This window comes from Chiloscyllium plagiosum, unplaced genomic scaffold (assembly GCF_037043375.1).
Source record: "Chiloscyllium plagiosum isolate Xiang-an unplaced genomic scaffold, Cpla_swu_hap1 HiC_scaffold_19, whole genome shotgun sequence".
Taxonomy (NCBI): domain Eukaryota; kingdom Metazoa; phylum Chordata; class Chondrichthyes; order Orectolobiformes; family Hemiscylliidae; genus Chiloscyllium; species Chiloscyllium plagiosum.
Window position 1 is genome coordinate 59,073,337 of NW_028270157.1, and position 14,227 is coordinate 59,087,563.

The 14,227-nt window shown below is 40.4% G+C and overlaps 1 protein-coding gene across 11 annotated transcripts in view; it reads right to left on the reverse strand.

Annotated features, from left to right (window-relative positions):
• LOC122559522 (ataxin-7-like protein 1) overlaps positions 1-14,227 on the reverse strand; it is a 247,895-nt gene that overhangs the window by 22,879 nt on the left and 210,789 nt on the right. For 10 of the 11 annotated variants that reach the window (XM_043709112.2, XM_043709110.2, XM_087997433.1 and 7 more), the window contains 5 exons: positions 11,218-11,300; positions 10,655-10,911; positions 7,307-7,499; positions 7,072-7,193; positions 4,804-5,749 (listed from right to left, as the gene is read on the reverse strand). In XM_043709112.2, the coding sequence (XP_043565047.1) occupies positions 4,804-5,749; positions 7,072-7,193; positions 7,307-7,499; positions 10,655-10,911; positions 11,218-11,300 (1,601 nt within the window). The remainder of the gene's footprint in view (positions 1-4,803; positions 5,750-7,071; positions 7,194-7,306; positions 7,500-10,654; positions 10,912-11,217; positions 11,301-14,227) is intronic. The other variant, XM_043709111.2, reaches the window with a different exon arrangement.

The window sequence follows — 14,227 nt, forward strand, 5'->3', positions numbered from 1 at the left end:
CTCTGAGTGGCACACTGAACACTACTCTCTGCTTTGTGCCTGTTAACCATTCCTCTATCCCAGGCGCTTTAATTTTATCATTCACCTGTCTTTATCAAAAGTCTTCAGAAAATCCAAATATATCACTTCTACATATTTCCCTTAATTACTGTGCTAACATCCTCAATAATTCTACTTTCCTTTCATAAATCCATGCAGACAATTGAAAATTATTTTTCGACCAATATCCAATAATCCTATAAAAAGATGTTCTAATTTTTTTTCTACTACTGACATCAGACTATCAAGTCTTCATTTCCTAGCTTTTGTTCTCCTTCTTGAACACCGAGATTACAATATAAAAGCATTCCAATCTGCAGTCACTTCTGCACAACTTTGAAAGATGACCTCAAATACATTCACTAACCCTGCAGCCTTTATATCAATGTATATTGGTTCTGGATCATTTTAGCAATGGGAGGAAACTTTTCCAATCGACTCCAAATACCCCATAATTTTGAATGGCCCTATCAGGTGGAGGATGGGTGCATGTATAGAAAAGGGTTCGGCTGGTCACTTTGGTCCCTCCTCCTGGCTTTGTCGCTGACATCCAGAGAACGTTGGTCGATTTCTTCTGGGACAAAAAGATGCACTGGGTCGCCGCACAGGTTCTGAGTCTCCTTTTTGAGGTCAGTCGCTGGTGTGCGTCCGCACCCAGGTCGCGACGTTCCGCCTTCAGACCTTGCGGCGATACCTTTACGTCGAGCCTCCTCCTAGGTGGTGCGCCCTGGCGACGTATTTTTTCCGCCAGGTGCGTAACCTCAACTACGACACGCAGCTCCTGTTCGTCGACCGTGACGGTTTGGAGGTCGCCTTCAAGACGCTGCCTGTCTTTTACCAGGACCTGATCACTGTCTGGAACATGGTCGAATCGCGTCGCGCCTACCCTCCGGCTGGAGCAGCGGCTGTCGTCAGGGAGCTGTTGCTCAGGAATCCGCACCTCCGTACTCGCGTGTTCGAGTGGCTGTCGGAGGGGAGGGCCGTGGCGGCAAGGGTGACCAGGGTCGGGGACGTGCTGGGTGCCGGGGGCCTGGGCTGGACGCTGCCGCAGGACATAGCAGGCAGGGCAGCGGTAGACGTCCAGTACGTGGCCACCGCCATCCGACGCCTCAAAACGGCGGTGCTCGGATCCGACGTAGTGCACCAGTTGGAGGACGCTCAGGTGTGCGGTGGGATCCCGTCCGCGCTCACCCCAGCCTGGACGGAATTTCACATTGGCCCCAAGGTCCCGTACTTCCCGCGGGAGCCTGTGCCCCACAACCTGAGCCGCCTCCGAAATTTTAATTTTGTTTTGTTTAGGGATATAAAAAGAAGAACCCTGTATAGACTGCTGCTGCACACCGTCCACCTCTTCTCCCTCATCCACCGTCCGGACACACCTTGGCGTGCCCATTTGCCACCGGGCGGTGGGGATCCCCAGTGGAGGGCTCTTTACGCGGGAGTCCTCCCCCTTTCTCTCGGGGATCTGGGGTGGAGGGTGCTGCACGCAGCAGTCCCCTGCAACCGCAGGTTGCGGTGGTTCACGGACTCCCAGCCCAACTGCTTGTTCTGTGGCGCTGTGGAGTCCGTGGACCACGTGTATATTGGGTGTGGGCGTTTGCACTCCCTTTTTGATTTTCTGAAAAACCTTCTCCTCTGTTTTTGGCTGCACTTCAGTCCCACGCTCCTGATCTTTGGGCACCCGGTACGGAGAATGGAGGGCAGGTCTGAAGACCTCCTCGTGGGTCTGCTCCTGGGCCTGGCCAAACTGGCCATTAACAGGTCCAGGCAGCGGGCCGTGGAGGGGGTCGTTAGGGCCGAATGCCTGCCCCTCTTCCGCGGTTACGTTAGAGCCCGGGTGTCCTTGGAGAAGGAGCACGCGGTGTCCACCAACACCCTGGAGTTGTTCAGGAAGAGGTGGGCGCCGCAGGGAGTGGAGTGCATCATTTCTCCCTCCAACTCTATTTTGATTTAGTCCCTCCCCTCCCCTTCACTGTTTTTGATCACACAGCATTGCCCTTTGATGTGAAGGGCAGTGTTTGTCACTGGCCACTTGGGTGTTTTCCTATCTTCCTGGTGGTGGAATTTGAATAAAGATTTGTGCACTTTGTGTCTTTCACTGTGTCTCACACCTGCACACACACACACACCATGGGTGCTGGGGATAAAATAAGCACTACCGCACTTAGGCGGTAGTGTGGGGGTTAAAAAGGAAAAAAAAGAAAAAAAAAACAGGAGATTATCACACAGCACTGCCCTTTTAAAAAAAATAGCAGTGTCCCCAAAAAAAAAATAAAAATAAAAATAGAAAAGGGTTTAGAGGGATATGGGCAAAACATTGGCAAATGGCATTTTATCAATGTGGACGCATTTTCTTTGTGCTGAATAACTCTATAAGGAGACCAAAACTGCACAAAGTACTCCTGGTGCAGTCTAACCAAGCTCCTTCACAACTGAAGAAAGACTTCTCTACTCCTTACTCAAGTCTTGCGATAAAGGTTAACATTTCATTAGCCTTCCTAATTATTTCAAACACCTGAATGGTAGCCTTCAGTGACTTATCGACAAGAATGATTAGGTCCATCTGTACATTTACACTTTCCAGCTTCCTAAATGCTCAGATATACTCAGTATATCTGTTTCTTTGACTAAAGTAAATAACCTGACCATTTTCCACATAATATTCAAACTACCATGTTCTTGCCCACTCACTAAACCAAATCCTCCAGGATTTACACCTTCGTCAAAACATACACTCTTGCTTAGCTTTGCGAACTTGGAAATATCATACTTGGTCCACACATACAAATCATTGATATATATTGTGAATAGATACTGTATACTGAGTTTGTCATGACACCCTTGCTTGTGTTCTCTATTTTCCTAATTATAAAGCTAAGGAATATGAATGCTCTATTAATTAATTGCTCAATGATTTGTGCACACATTTCCTGAGGTTGCCCCGCTTCTCTATTCCCTTTAGAACTGTACCTTTTTATTTACACTGTCTTTCCTTGTTCTTCCTATCAAAATGAAGCATATCACACTTCTCTGCATTAAAGCTGCTCCCCGTGTTTCCATCCATTGCCCCATCTTTTCTATGCCACCTTGAAGTCTATCACAGCCCTCCTCATAGTCCGGTTTTGTGTCAATTTGCAATAGTGTTCTGTATACCCTCGTCTAGGTCAGTAATATTTAATCAAAAAAAGCCTGAGTTGTAACACCAATCCTGAATAAACCCAAATACATACCCTCCATCAGTCTGAAAAACAACCGGACACAGTACTTAGTTGCCTGTCACTCAAGCAATTTTGCATCCATATTGCCTCTTTTACTCCATGGGCCAAACTTTGTTGCTAAACTTGTTATGTTACTGTCAAAAGGCATTTGATAAGTCTACATACACAATCATAGTAGCCTCAGCAACTGCCCTTTACCTTATCAAAGCAGACAAGCAATTAGCTCAACATGACTTTCCTTCAACAAATCCTTACTGCTTTTCCTTAATTTATCAACATTTGTCCAAGAGGCCGTTATTGTTACCCTGACTTATGTTTCTAAAAGCTTCCATACCACAGTGGTTAAACTAAATGCCATGTAGATGCTACATTTATGCTTGCAACTTTTTCTGAATATGGTTATGTAATATTTGGAATTCTAATGTACTCTGTCACCATTTTGCTTCCAGGGAGAATTGGACGTTTATGGCTAGTACCTCTATATTCCTACCCTACTTCCCCCAGTATCCTTGAATGAGAATCATTTATTCCTGATCATGTATCAACTTTAAGCCAAGTAGCCTAATCTCGAGTACTGCTGCTTCATCAATTTTTAGCATTTCCAAAACCTCTTCCACCATGACTTCGAAAGCACCTTCTTCCTTTGTAAAAACAGGTCCAAAGTACTTATTTAGCACTGGGTTCCTCTACCGAATAAGTCTGTCAGACTTTGATCCACTGCTGACAGACAGGAATTGAAAATTACTTTGAGTGCTGCTGTGTCGCTGTTGACTAACTACGACATCTAAATACTAAGAACTGTTAAACATGCAAATTAAGAGGGTATTAACATAGTGGTTACATACCTAAATTGGTAACTCAAAGGAGTAAACAGCAATCCAAATAGTGGTTTAATTCCCATCATAGCAGTTTGAGAGTTTAAATTCAGTTAATTAAATAAATCTTCAATAAAAAGATCATACTCGTAATGGTGACTGTGAAGCTACCAGTCTGCCATTAAATTTGGTCCACTCATTTCTATCAGGGGAAGAAATCTGCTGTCCTTACTGATCTGGCATACATGCGACTCCAGACTCTCAGCAATATGGACTGACTCTTAATTGTCCTCTGAAGTGCAGCAAGCCATTTATTTGTGTTTAAGCAGGCAGTTCATCATTATATTTTTCAGGGCAATTTGGAATGGTCAATGGACGCTAGTCTTAACAGTGACACCCATATTGCATAAATGAAATTTAACAGGACCATCAATTTAAAATTTACATCTTAAGCTTCATGGAATAAAAAAAAATGTGCATTTATGTAGTACCTTTAATAGCCTTAGGACATGCCAAGGCATTTTTCAAATATTTCTTTTTTTGACATCATTTTGCAATGCAAGAAATGTGATAGTCAATTTGCACATAAAATCACACAAACATCAATGATGTAAACGGTCAGTTAATGTGCCCTTTTAGTAATGCACTGAAGAAACACAAAAAAGGCAAAACCTTTAACTGTCCTAAATTAGGACAAGTTTTGTAAAAATAAAATTAAAAACAATCCTTACCTGGCGAGAGACAGAATTGTTAGATTCTGTGATTGAAGACATAACATTGGCAGCACTTTTTTTGTGAACACTGTTCATACCAGGCATTTTGGTTATTTTGCTGGATCTACTGCTGGAACTAGAGTTTTTACGCTTTTTCCCTTCTGACTTGTCAAAAGGAAGGGACAGCGAAGACATAGCATTGTGTGCTGCTAGTGCATGGTCCCCTGCGTGGTGCACCAGGGAAGAAACAGACAGAGTGGGATCAATACTGCTCACAACCATGCTCATGTGTTTAATGGAGTCTGTTGAGCTGCCAGGCAAGGAAGTCCGTCCTGAGGAGTCTATTTTGGCACTAAGTGCGTTGGTTCCATTGTTCGTATTGTGCACAGACATTGCGCTGTAGGAAGATGTTGCAGGAAATGAATTCAATGTGGTGCCAGGGTTCAACACACAGTTCCTTTTGTGCGACCCTGAAAATGATGATGTTGAAGATGAGGTCTGTAATGATGATGTAAATGGGGAAGTAGCAGGTGGTGGTGGCGGAGGTGGTTTCTTCCTCTTATTACATGAGCCCTTGTCGCTGCGCGAAGATAAGTCCTTAACTTTGGAGGATCTGCTGGTTTTTGTTTTCAGTGGTTTACTGAGTGATGGGGAAGGTATGACCATGGGTACTGGTGATAACAACGAAGGGGCCTTGAACCCAGAGTCCATCAAATTAAACGCAGTTGCTGCCTGTGGAAAGGCAGCAGTGTATGACATGATGGAATTGGTATCCATTGCGGTCGCAAATCCTGCTGACGACAAAACTGGGGCTGTCATTACACAAGACGGAGTGATTGGTGAGCTTGAAGGAAGATAAGCTGCTGAAGGGCTGCTCAAAGGCTGTAGCACTGATGCAGAGAAAGTTGTGGTAATAGGTGCTGCAGGAGACAGCATCGGGCTGTCTGCGGCAGGAGGAATTTTCCTAAAGTTGTTTGAAAAGAGAATTAAAACAATGTTATTCTTAATATTCTACTTGAGATATACGCATTTCTAAAAATTAACCAACAATTGTGATGTAAAAGACAGAGCAGATTTTAAATTCATTTGCTGAAACTGGTCATTTATTTAAGCAGATCTGGAGAAGGGAAGGTTTTTCCTGTTTGTAATTTGTTGCAAAATCAGGAACACTTCCACAAAGCCATGTTTACAAGCCATAACTCAATGGAGTCTCCTGCATAAGGCAACAGAGCCTGATAGATGGTATAATTTTTGGGTTACCACTGTCTACGTCCAACTGAAGACACCTTGATGGGCTCAGAGGAGGAGCTCTCTTCAAAGATGGATCTGCATTTCAATTAAACATTATGCGTGATATAAGAAATTGAGGATCAACATCCAGTCTATTTGTTACAAGTTGCTCAATTGGTCTTGAAGTGCTTGTCCAACATTAACAGGGACAAACTTAGATCCAATAAAGGTTGACAACCCTCTTTGCCTGTCAAGCACATGATGACTTTTACCTTTTCTCTGTTGTCTCAAACGACCTAGGGAAAAACTGAAAGTCTCATGTCAGCACTTGAGAGCCCAGCCCTGACAGCCGCATTCTACCAGCAGCTCAATAGGAATGTGTTTGTTTACGGAGTTGAAGATGAATCCACAAATCCACTTAAGGAGTTCTTCTATTGGAAGAAGCACAGGTGTGGTGTTGAGATCACAGAAATTAAATATCAAAAAGTAAAACAAACATTTGAACTTGAATAATCTGTACAAGTCTAGTCACTACTGAAAACATCCAATAATAACGTGGTGTTATGCTTATGTGCAATCATTCTTCATTAAAGAACCAGAAAGAGGATTACTATATTAAGTCAAGGTGTACTTCAATACTGCAAGTGTATCCTCTAATCTTCTGAATTGTCAATCTAGTTAATATTCCGCCATTTCAGCCCTGCTTTTAACCTACACTAACTTCCTTCCTCCAGACAAAGTGTCTTACCTGCGACTCACAAGGTAAGATACCGACGTGAAAAGTCTTTGGGTAAACTTAGTTCATTCACTCGAAGATCCCGCTGTTATTCCATTACAGACTGAAGATTCCCCAAGCAATGGTTTATTTGAGAACTGATTAGAACTAGTTCAATAGACAACTGACCCATGAGCTTGAAAACACATTTTCACCAGAACTGGAATCAGCCTCGTTTCCTCTAGATTATTCAGCTATCCACATAAAATATGAAATATAACTTTCATGTTCAAAACTGTTCACACATTAACCTCGTAAACTAGGGTGAATATTGGACTCACTTCCACATCTGTGAATTTAGGTGTTTTTCTACCATTGAATTAAGTGCCAGTCGAAAACGGTCCCATCGTCTGTCAAAGACATAGAAACCTCTGCCCATCAAGCGACTCCCAAAAGTGCAATACTACAAAACAATGCAAAGCAATTATTTTAAACCATACATTTGAGATTGAAAAACATAAAACTCAAGTGTTGAAAACAAATCAGGAGCTTTTGAAGTAAAATATAACAACATACACCAAGTGGCCTTGGGTGGTGGCCAGAATATTGACAGTCCAGTTTTTCAGATTCCTCTGTACCATCCATTTCTCCTTCATCACTGGATAATCGACTTGCTAAATCTCCAATAATGGGCAATGGCAATTCCAATACTGTTGCACTGTTGGATGTAGTACCCATACTATTTAAGCTGCCAATAGATGAACCCCTGCTGAAAGCAATGGACAAATATTCTATTAATTTTAGGTTATATTTCAGGTCTTAAAACAACTACATTGTGGTGGAGGGTCTGATAACTGAAAATAAAAGGAACACAGAAATTACTGTGAAATTGCAATAGAGGAACAGATGGCTCAACCACCATGGCCTTTATTCTCTACATGAGCATCAGTTTTACTTCCACTTTTGTTCCATACATTTTCCCACACCTTTCATTCAATGATCTGTCTAACTGAATCATACAGTCAATCATACAGTCAGGTCAGTGATCACTGCCCTCATTCTAGACCTCTCAACAGTGAAAAGCATTCTATTTTTAATTAGTTTACCTCATTCTAACAAAGCTCTCCACAATTCTGTCAAACTATCCTGGAAGTTCTTATATTCTAACAACTGTAGCCTCAAATTTTTATCCTTTCTTTGCATTTGAACCTCCTCACTCCAGCAACCATTTTATTGAATCTGTGCACCAGCCTGACTATTATCTCAACAATCCCTCTGTACTACAAAGTTTAAATTGGCATACCGTACATAAACAGTGCACTTGTTAGAGTTTTATATAGATTTATCTCCACATTTGTGTTTTAAATTTTATGCCATAAATGGCATTTGCAACACCTTGTTACATTATTAAATCATTTTCAAATATCTAACAACTACCATCTTGCAAAAGCAATCAGACAACTCAGTGGAAGTTGTGCATTATACCAGAGAACTGACTTATTGCTGTGGTTTTAGAACACCACTACAAAATGAAGATGGGGAAAGCCCAACTTTGGTGTTTTTATACATAATACTATTCAACATAAACTCCATTAAAACACAAACGAACAAAGAAGTGCGTCTGAATTATTTTAAGGTTTTTGGAAAAATCACATTACTTCATTTGTGATTTTTATTAACATTACTGCAAGAGTTTAAAAGATCAGACATTAAAGAACAGAGATGGCACTGAAGTGAACAAATTGGCAGCAAGTCTCATCTTTAAAACACTGTAGGTTAAACTAACCGACAGACAGACTGTTTACTAAGGTGTCGTCATTCCTCAATTTAAGATCTGTCACAACCCATAAATCAGTCTGAATTGAATGCTTCTAAATCCTTGCCCTTTTAAGACATACTGCAACATCCTAACAAGTGACCTTCTTGCGCACTATTCATAGGATCCCTAGTGTGGAAGTAGGCCATTCAGTCCTTCAAATCCACAGTGACCCTCTGAAGAGCATACTACCCAGGCCCAGACTCCTACCCTATCCCTGCAACCCTGCATTTCCCATGGCTAATCCACCTAACCTACACATCTCTGGACACTGTGGGCAATTTAGCATGGCCACTGTGGGAGGAAACTGGAATACGTTGAGGAAACCTACACACACAGGGAGAATTTGCAAACTCCACACAGTCTCCTAAGGGTGGGATCAAATCTGGGTCCCTGGCACTGTGAGACAGCAGTGCTACACTGATCCATTTCATTTCTGAGCTGACCTGTACCAACTTTTTGTAAGCTCTTTTTGACAGTAGAGCTAAGAACGAATATTTATCCATCTAATTAGTAAAATCTACATTAGATTATCATTAATAGATGAAAACTGCCAGGCATCAATTGTTTAAGGTGGAATAGCCTGAACGTGACTTGGCCATTTTAAAAAAAAGTTATTTGAAGAAAAATGTAAACCGTTTTTGTATATTGCTTTATGAACATTTAAGGTACGTTACATAGAAAAAGTTTACACACTATGAATGATTCCTCAATACAGAGGGATGTGGGTCATTGACAAGACTAGCATTGGTTGTTCATCCCTAACTGTGCTTTAAACTGTGAGGCTTGCTAGTTCCTAAAACATTAGACTAACCCTCTGGATTATCAATTCAATAACAATACCAGTATTATCATCTTTCCACACTTTCTCCACAACAGTATCTAACTACTCCACCACTGGACTTGCACAAAAAAAACTATTACTCAGCGAAAAGTGTCAACCATAATTTCTACCTGTAATTTGCATAATATCCGAAGTCAATATTCACACAAGTTAAAGGAAGTAACTCTTTTTCAGCATGTGTTTTAATATCTCCTGAAGACATACATTAAGACAGACAGAACACTGAACTGTAATTCTCTGTCATAAGTACAAGTAGTGAAGTGAAAGAGGAGGCATGAGGGAAATGTACAGCTCACAACAGGAATATCACGTGAATGACATTGCTCTCAAAGCAGCATAGAATTCATAGAAGCTACACTCAACAAGCTACTGAATTTAACGATGAGAACCTACAATATGCTGAATCAACCAATCAATGTGCATTTTATTCAGGTACAAATTATTCTGGCACAAAATCGTTACATAATTTTTCAGAAATGTTTGATGTTACTGATGAAAATGATTGATATATAATAATAATTTGTGAAAAATTAGTTCCAAATAAAATATTCACCATGTTACTAAAAGTAAGTATTTAACTGGCCAAACCATACTGAATGTTTACTTGAGAGTGAGGACATTCCGAATTTTGGATTTTACCAGATGTTGGATTGGTTACATTTGGGCAGTGGGCTGTTCAGACCAATCCGGGTTGTGTGGGGTTCAAGGGTCTCTTCAAGGTTGGAAACAGACTGACGGCAAGCAGTGGAACAGATAACACGTGCAACGCCAAGTCAAATTGTCCACATAAATCAAATATAATTGATGCATGGCATATTCTATGCATGTCCAGTTTTCAACCAATGGCAGCTTTTGGACAATTGTTTTTGATAGAGTATACAAGTAAATATCTCTGTAAATGTTGTTGTGGAAATGTCTCAAAACACTCTTTGTATAAGACAGACTTTTAATTATAATCAATATATCCTTTAAAAATTATACAGAAACAAGTTTTTATTCGTATGTTGTCTGCAGCATAAGAGAGTTCTTTGTCATAGAGATTCCCCTTTCCTGATTAGATCACTGTCCTTAATCATGCATGTTATTCTGGGATTCTCATGTGACATCTGAATTTGCAAATGCCACTGAAAGCAGAAGTGTGTGCATGCACGCACACACACTGTGCGATACAGGATGAAACTCACAATCACTGTAGAAAATTGTTGAGACGTTAAGTTAGTTCAATGTTGAAAAGTGTAAACAATGAAATCATGTTGTAATTCACCTGGCAAGGGCAGTATTCAGCAGTCTTGATTTTGCTGGCGATGTAACTTTATGCTCCAAACCAGGGTTAGTCAAAGATACTGCAACTTGCTCTTGTGGAGGCATAGACTGACTCTGATGAGAATCCTTTGACACTTGAAGGTGCTCCTTGTCTTTTACAGTTTCTTTCTCCTTTGAGCGTGCTTTATGTTCAGCAAGAAGAATGTCAAATTGTTTCCTTCGTCCTGGTACTGCTCTCCGATGATTAAGTGAATGAGTCTGCGCAAAAGCAAGCGAATAGAAGGCATTCCAGATACAATTGAAATGACACTTACAAATATGAAGCTATTAGCTTAGTTGTAAATATTGTGCCCCACCACATTGTTGAAATGTTTAAACATTTTTGAGGTGAAGTAGTTTTTGCTTTATTAACAATGATTTCAAACTCAAATTTGAGTTACATGAATATAACAACGATATTCACATACACGTTCAATAACAAATTGCAAAATTGTATCCATTTCAAAATTCCATTGTAAATATCAACCAAAGAGATCAACCAATCATTTTGGGCAAAACACATACCTTACACGTGAGTGACCTTGTACATGGTTTCTTGGTCTCAGGATCCATAACACCACAGTGTCTGTTGGGGTCAAATTCCCTCTCTGTTGAATTGTGAAAAAATTGAATTCAGTATACTGATGACAGCCAGACAAATTGTGTTTTCTCTACAATACCTACATCTAAATTGATTATAAATGCACAAAATCAGAGATATAAAATATTCCAGTCAATGCCAAATGCTCAGGGTTCAAGTTTATTTTCCTTCTTAATATAAAGCATTACTGAGCCTTCAAGACTGAAAAGAGATACATTACAAAAATGCAAACATTCTCAAGCTGTTCACTTCCAAAGTGTAAATAGCTTATGGTATTTATTCAACATTTTTAATGGATTGGATTTTGTGTAGTCATGGACTAGGAGGGCTGATTCAATAGCCGAAGCTCATTCACTTTCCACAATGTGTTAATGCGGATGTGCCGTGTAACTGGACTCCTCATAGGCAGGTTCGCATTGACGCCCAGGGATTATATCGCCTCCCACAGCTCAGTTCAACAGCAATGATCACATCCATCATGCATGAAGCAGGCACACTGAAGCATGAAAAACTGAAAACAGTCACCAAAGATCCAAAATGATCTCGGGCCACCTGCATTTGTAACAATAAACTGATGTTTATTATAACAGGGCATTTCAAGCTTATGTCATCATAGAATCACACTACATTGAAGCTCACCCTGTCTGCACTAGCTCTTCCAAAGACCTATCTAATCATATCCAGACTTGTGCATAATTTTCCTTTTCCAAGTGTGTATTCAATTTCCTTTTGAATGTTACAATTGAATCTTCTTCAATCAACTTATCAGTTAATATGCTCAGATCATAACAACTGTATAAGGATAAAAAACTCAATTCTCTTGAATTTGTGCCTTCTTGTCATTGACTTACCTACCAATAGAAATAGACCCTCCTTATTTACTCCATCAAAACACTTCATCATTTCAAACACTTGAATTAATTCTCTCCTTGAACTCAGTTTGAAGAACAATCCCAGGGTTTTAATATGCCAGAAGTCCCTGTACCCTGGTATTCCAAAAATCCTCCAGGAATTTGAAATTCTTCCTGAAGTGTATTGTCCAGAAATGGGCACAGCTCTCCATCTGAGGCCTAACCAGTGATTCACAAAGGTTTGGCACAATTTCTTTGCTTTTGTACTCTATTCCTTTATTTATAAATACCAAGATATTGAATGCTCTTCCAACAGCCTTGTAAATTGTCCTTTCACATTCAGAGACACATATGTATGTTTACGCTTATAAACGGTAAAAGTAAAAAAAAAATCCAAAAAATATGAAAGATGTCAGATACAGAAAGTACTAAAATACTATTGCCTGAATTACTTGTGCTTTCCATATGCCACAAAGCATGTCCTTCTCCTCATTTTATCTTTGAATCCACATTGTTTACAGTATACATTAACTCTGCAGCAGCAACTCAGAATTGTAACTGTCCCCATATTCACTTCCTGAAAGAGTTTCATACCACAAACACCTAGTGTATAATGCTTACATGTGAAATGATACTAGAAATAGGTTGCAAGATGGTCACTTGCTTTATGCTTCCGACTTCTCAAGCTTGCATCTATATGTATAAACCACGACATCACACAATAGAAGAGGTCAAATTTGAAGTGTAAGACTCCAATTAAGTGATCAAGTTCTTGACTGTATTTGAAGATGCTATCTTGAACACCACTAAGCCAGAATGCATTGTGCAAAAGTATTAAAGGGAATAGTTAAGTTTTCCCCAAACTGCCCATTACCACCTTTCTGATGTCCTTCCATATCTCTCTCATACTCATTCATCGTTAGAACATAGAACAATACAGCACAGAACAGGCCCTTCGGCCCACGACGTTGTGCCGAACATTTGTCCTAGCTTAAGCACCCATCCATGTACCTATCCAATTGCCGCTTAAAGGTCACCAAAGATTCTGACTCTACCACTCCCACAGGCAGCGCATTCCATGCGGGTTCTCTGGGTAAAGAACCCACCCCTGACATCTCCCCTATACCTTCCACCCTTTACCTTAAATTTATGTCCCCTTGTAACACTCTGTTGTACCCGGGGGAAAAAGTTTCTGACTGTCTACTCTATCTATTCCTCTGATCATCTTATAAACCTCTATCAAGTCACCCCTCATCCTTCGCCGTTCCAATGAGAAAAGGCCTAGCACTCTCAACCTATCCTCGTACGACCTATTCTCTATTCCAGGCAACATCCTGGTAAATCTTCTCTGCACCCTCTCCAAAGCTTCCACATCCTTCCTAAAGTGAGGCGACCAGAACTGCACACAGTACTCCAAATGTGGCCTAACCAAAGTCCTGTACTACAAACAAACTTTCAAGGTCAGGTTGCAGCATAGTCTCATGTAATGATAATGTGAAGAGGTTTCATGCAGTCAGTAACTTATGCTACTCTTTCCATACATAAACACATCACAGGCAAAAGTGATAGGCCCCAGACTTTTCTAAGAATAGAAGCACCTTTTAAACCATAATGCTTCCTACACAAGCTTCAGTCCAGAGTGGTTACTGGGAGGTACAGTGTATGAATAATTGTAATTAGGAATTTAAGGTGACAATGGTAAAGAAAATAATTTCCATGGACCGAGCATCTTTTTGGGGCCTAAATATACTATAACCAATTAAATACATTTGGAATTCACTACATGATGCAGACATTGAGTACAGCACAAGTTGCAATCATCTGCAAACAGCTGTGACCAGAAAATTTGTTTCAGTGGTGAGTTGAGAGTATTGACCAGAATATTTGGGATTACTCTCCTGCTCTGCTTCAAATTATAGCTTGGAATCTTTTACAAACATCTGCAAGGATAGAGAAGCCACAGTTTAACAACTCATTGAAAAATCGGCACCCCCAAAAATGGAGTACTCTGTAAATAAAGCACTGAATTAATCAGTCTAAATTATCTGTTTAAGTCTCTGAATGGCACTTGAGGTCATGACCA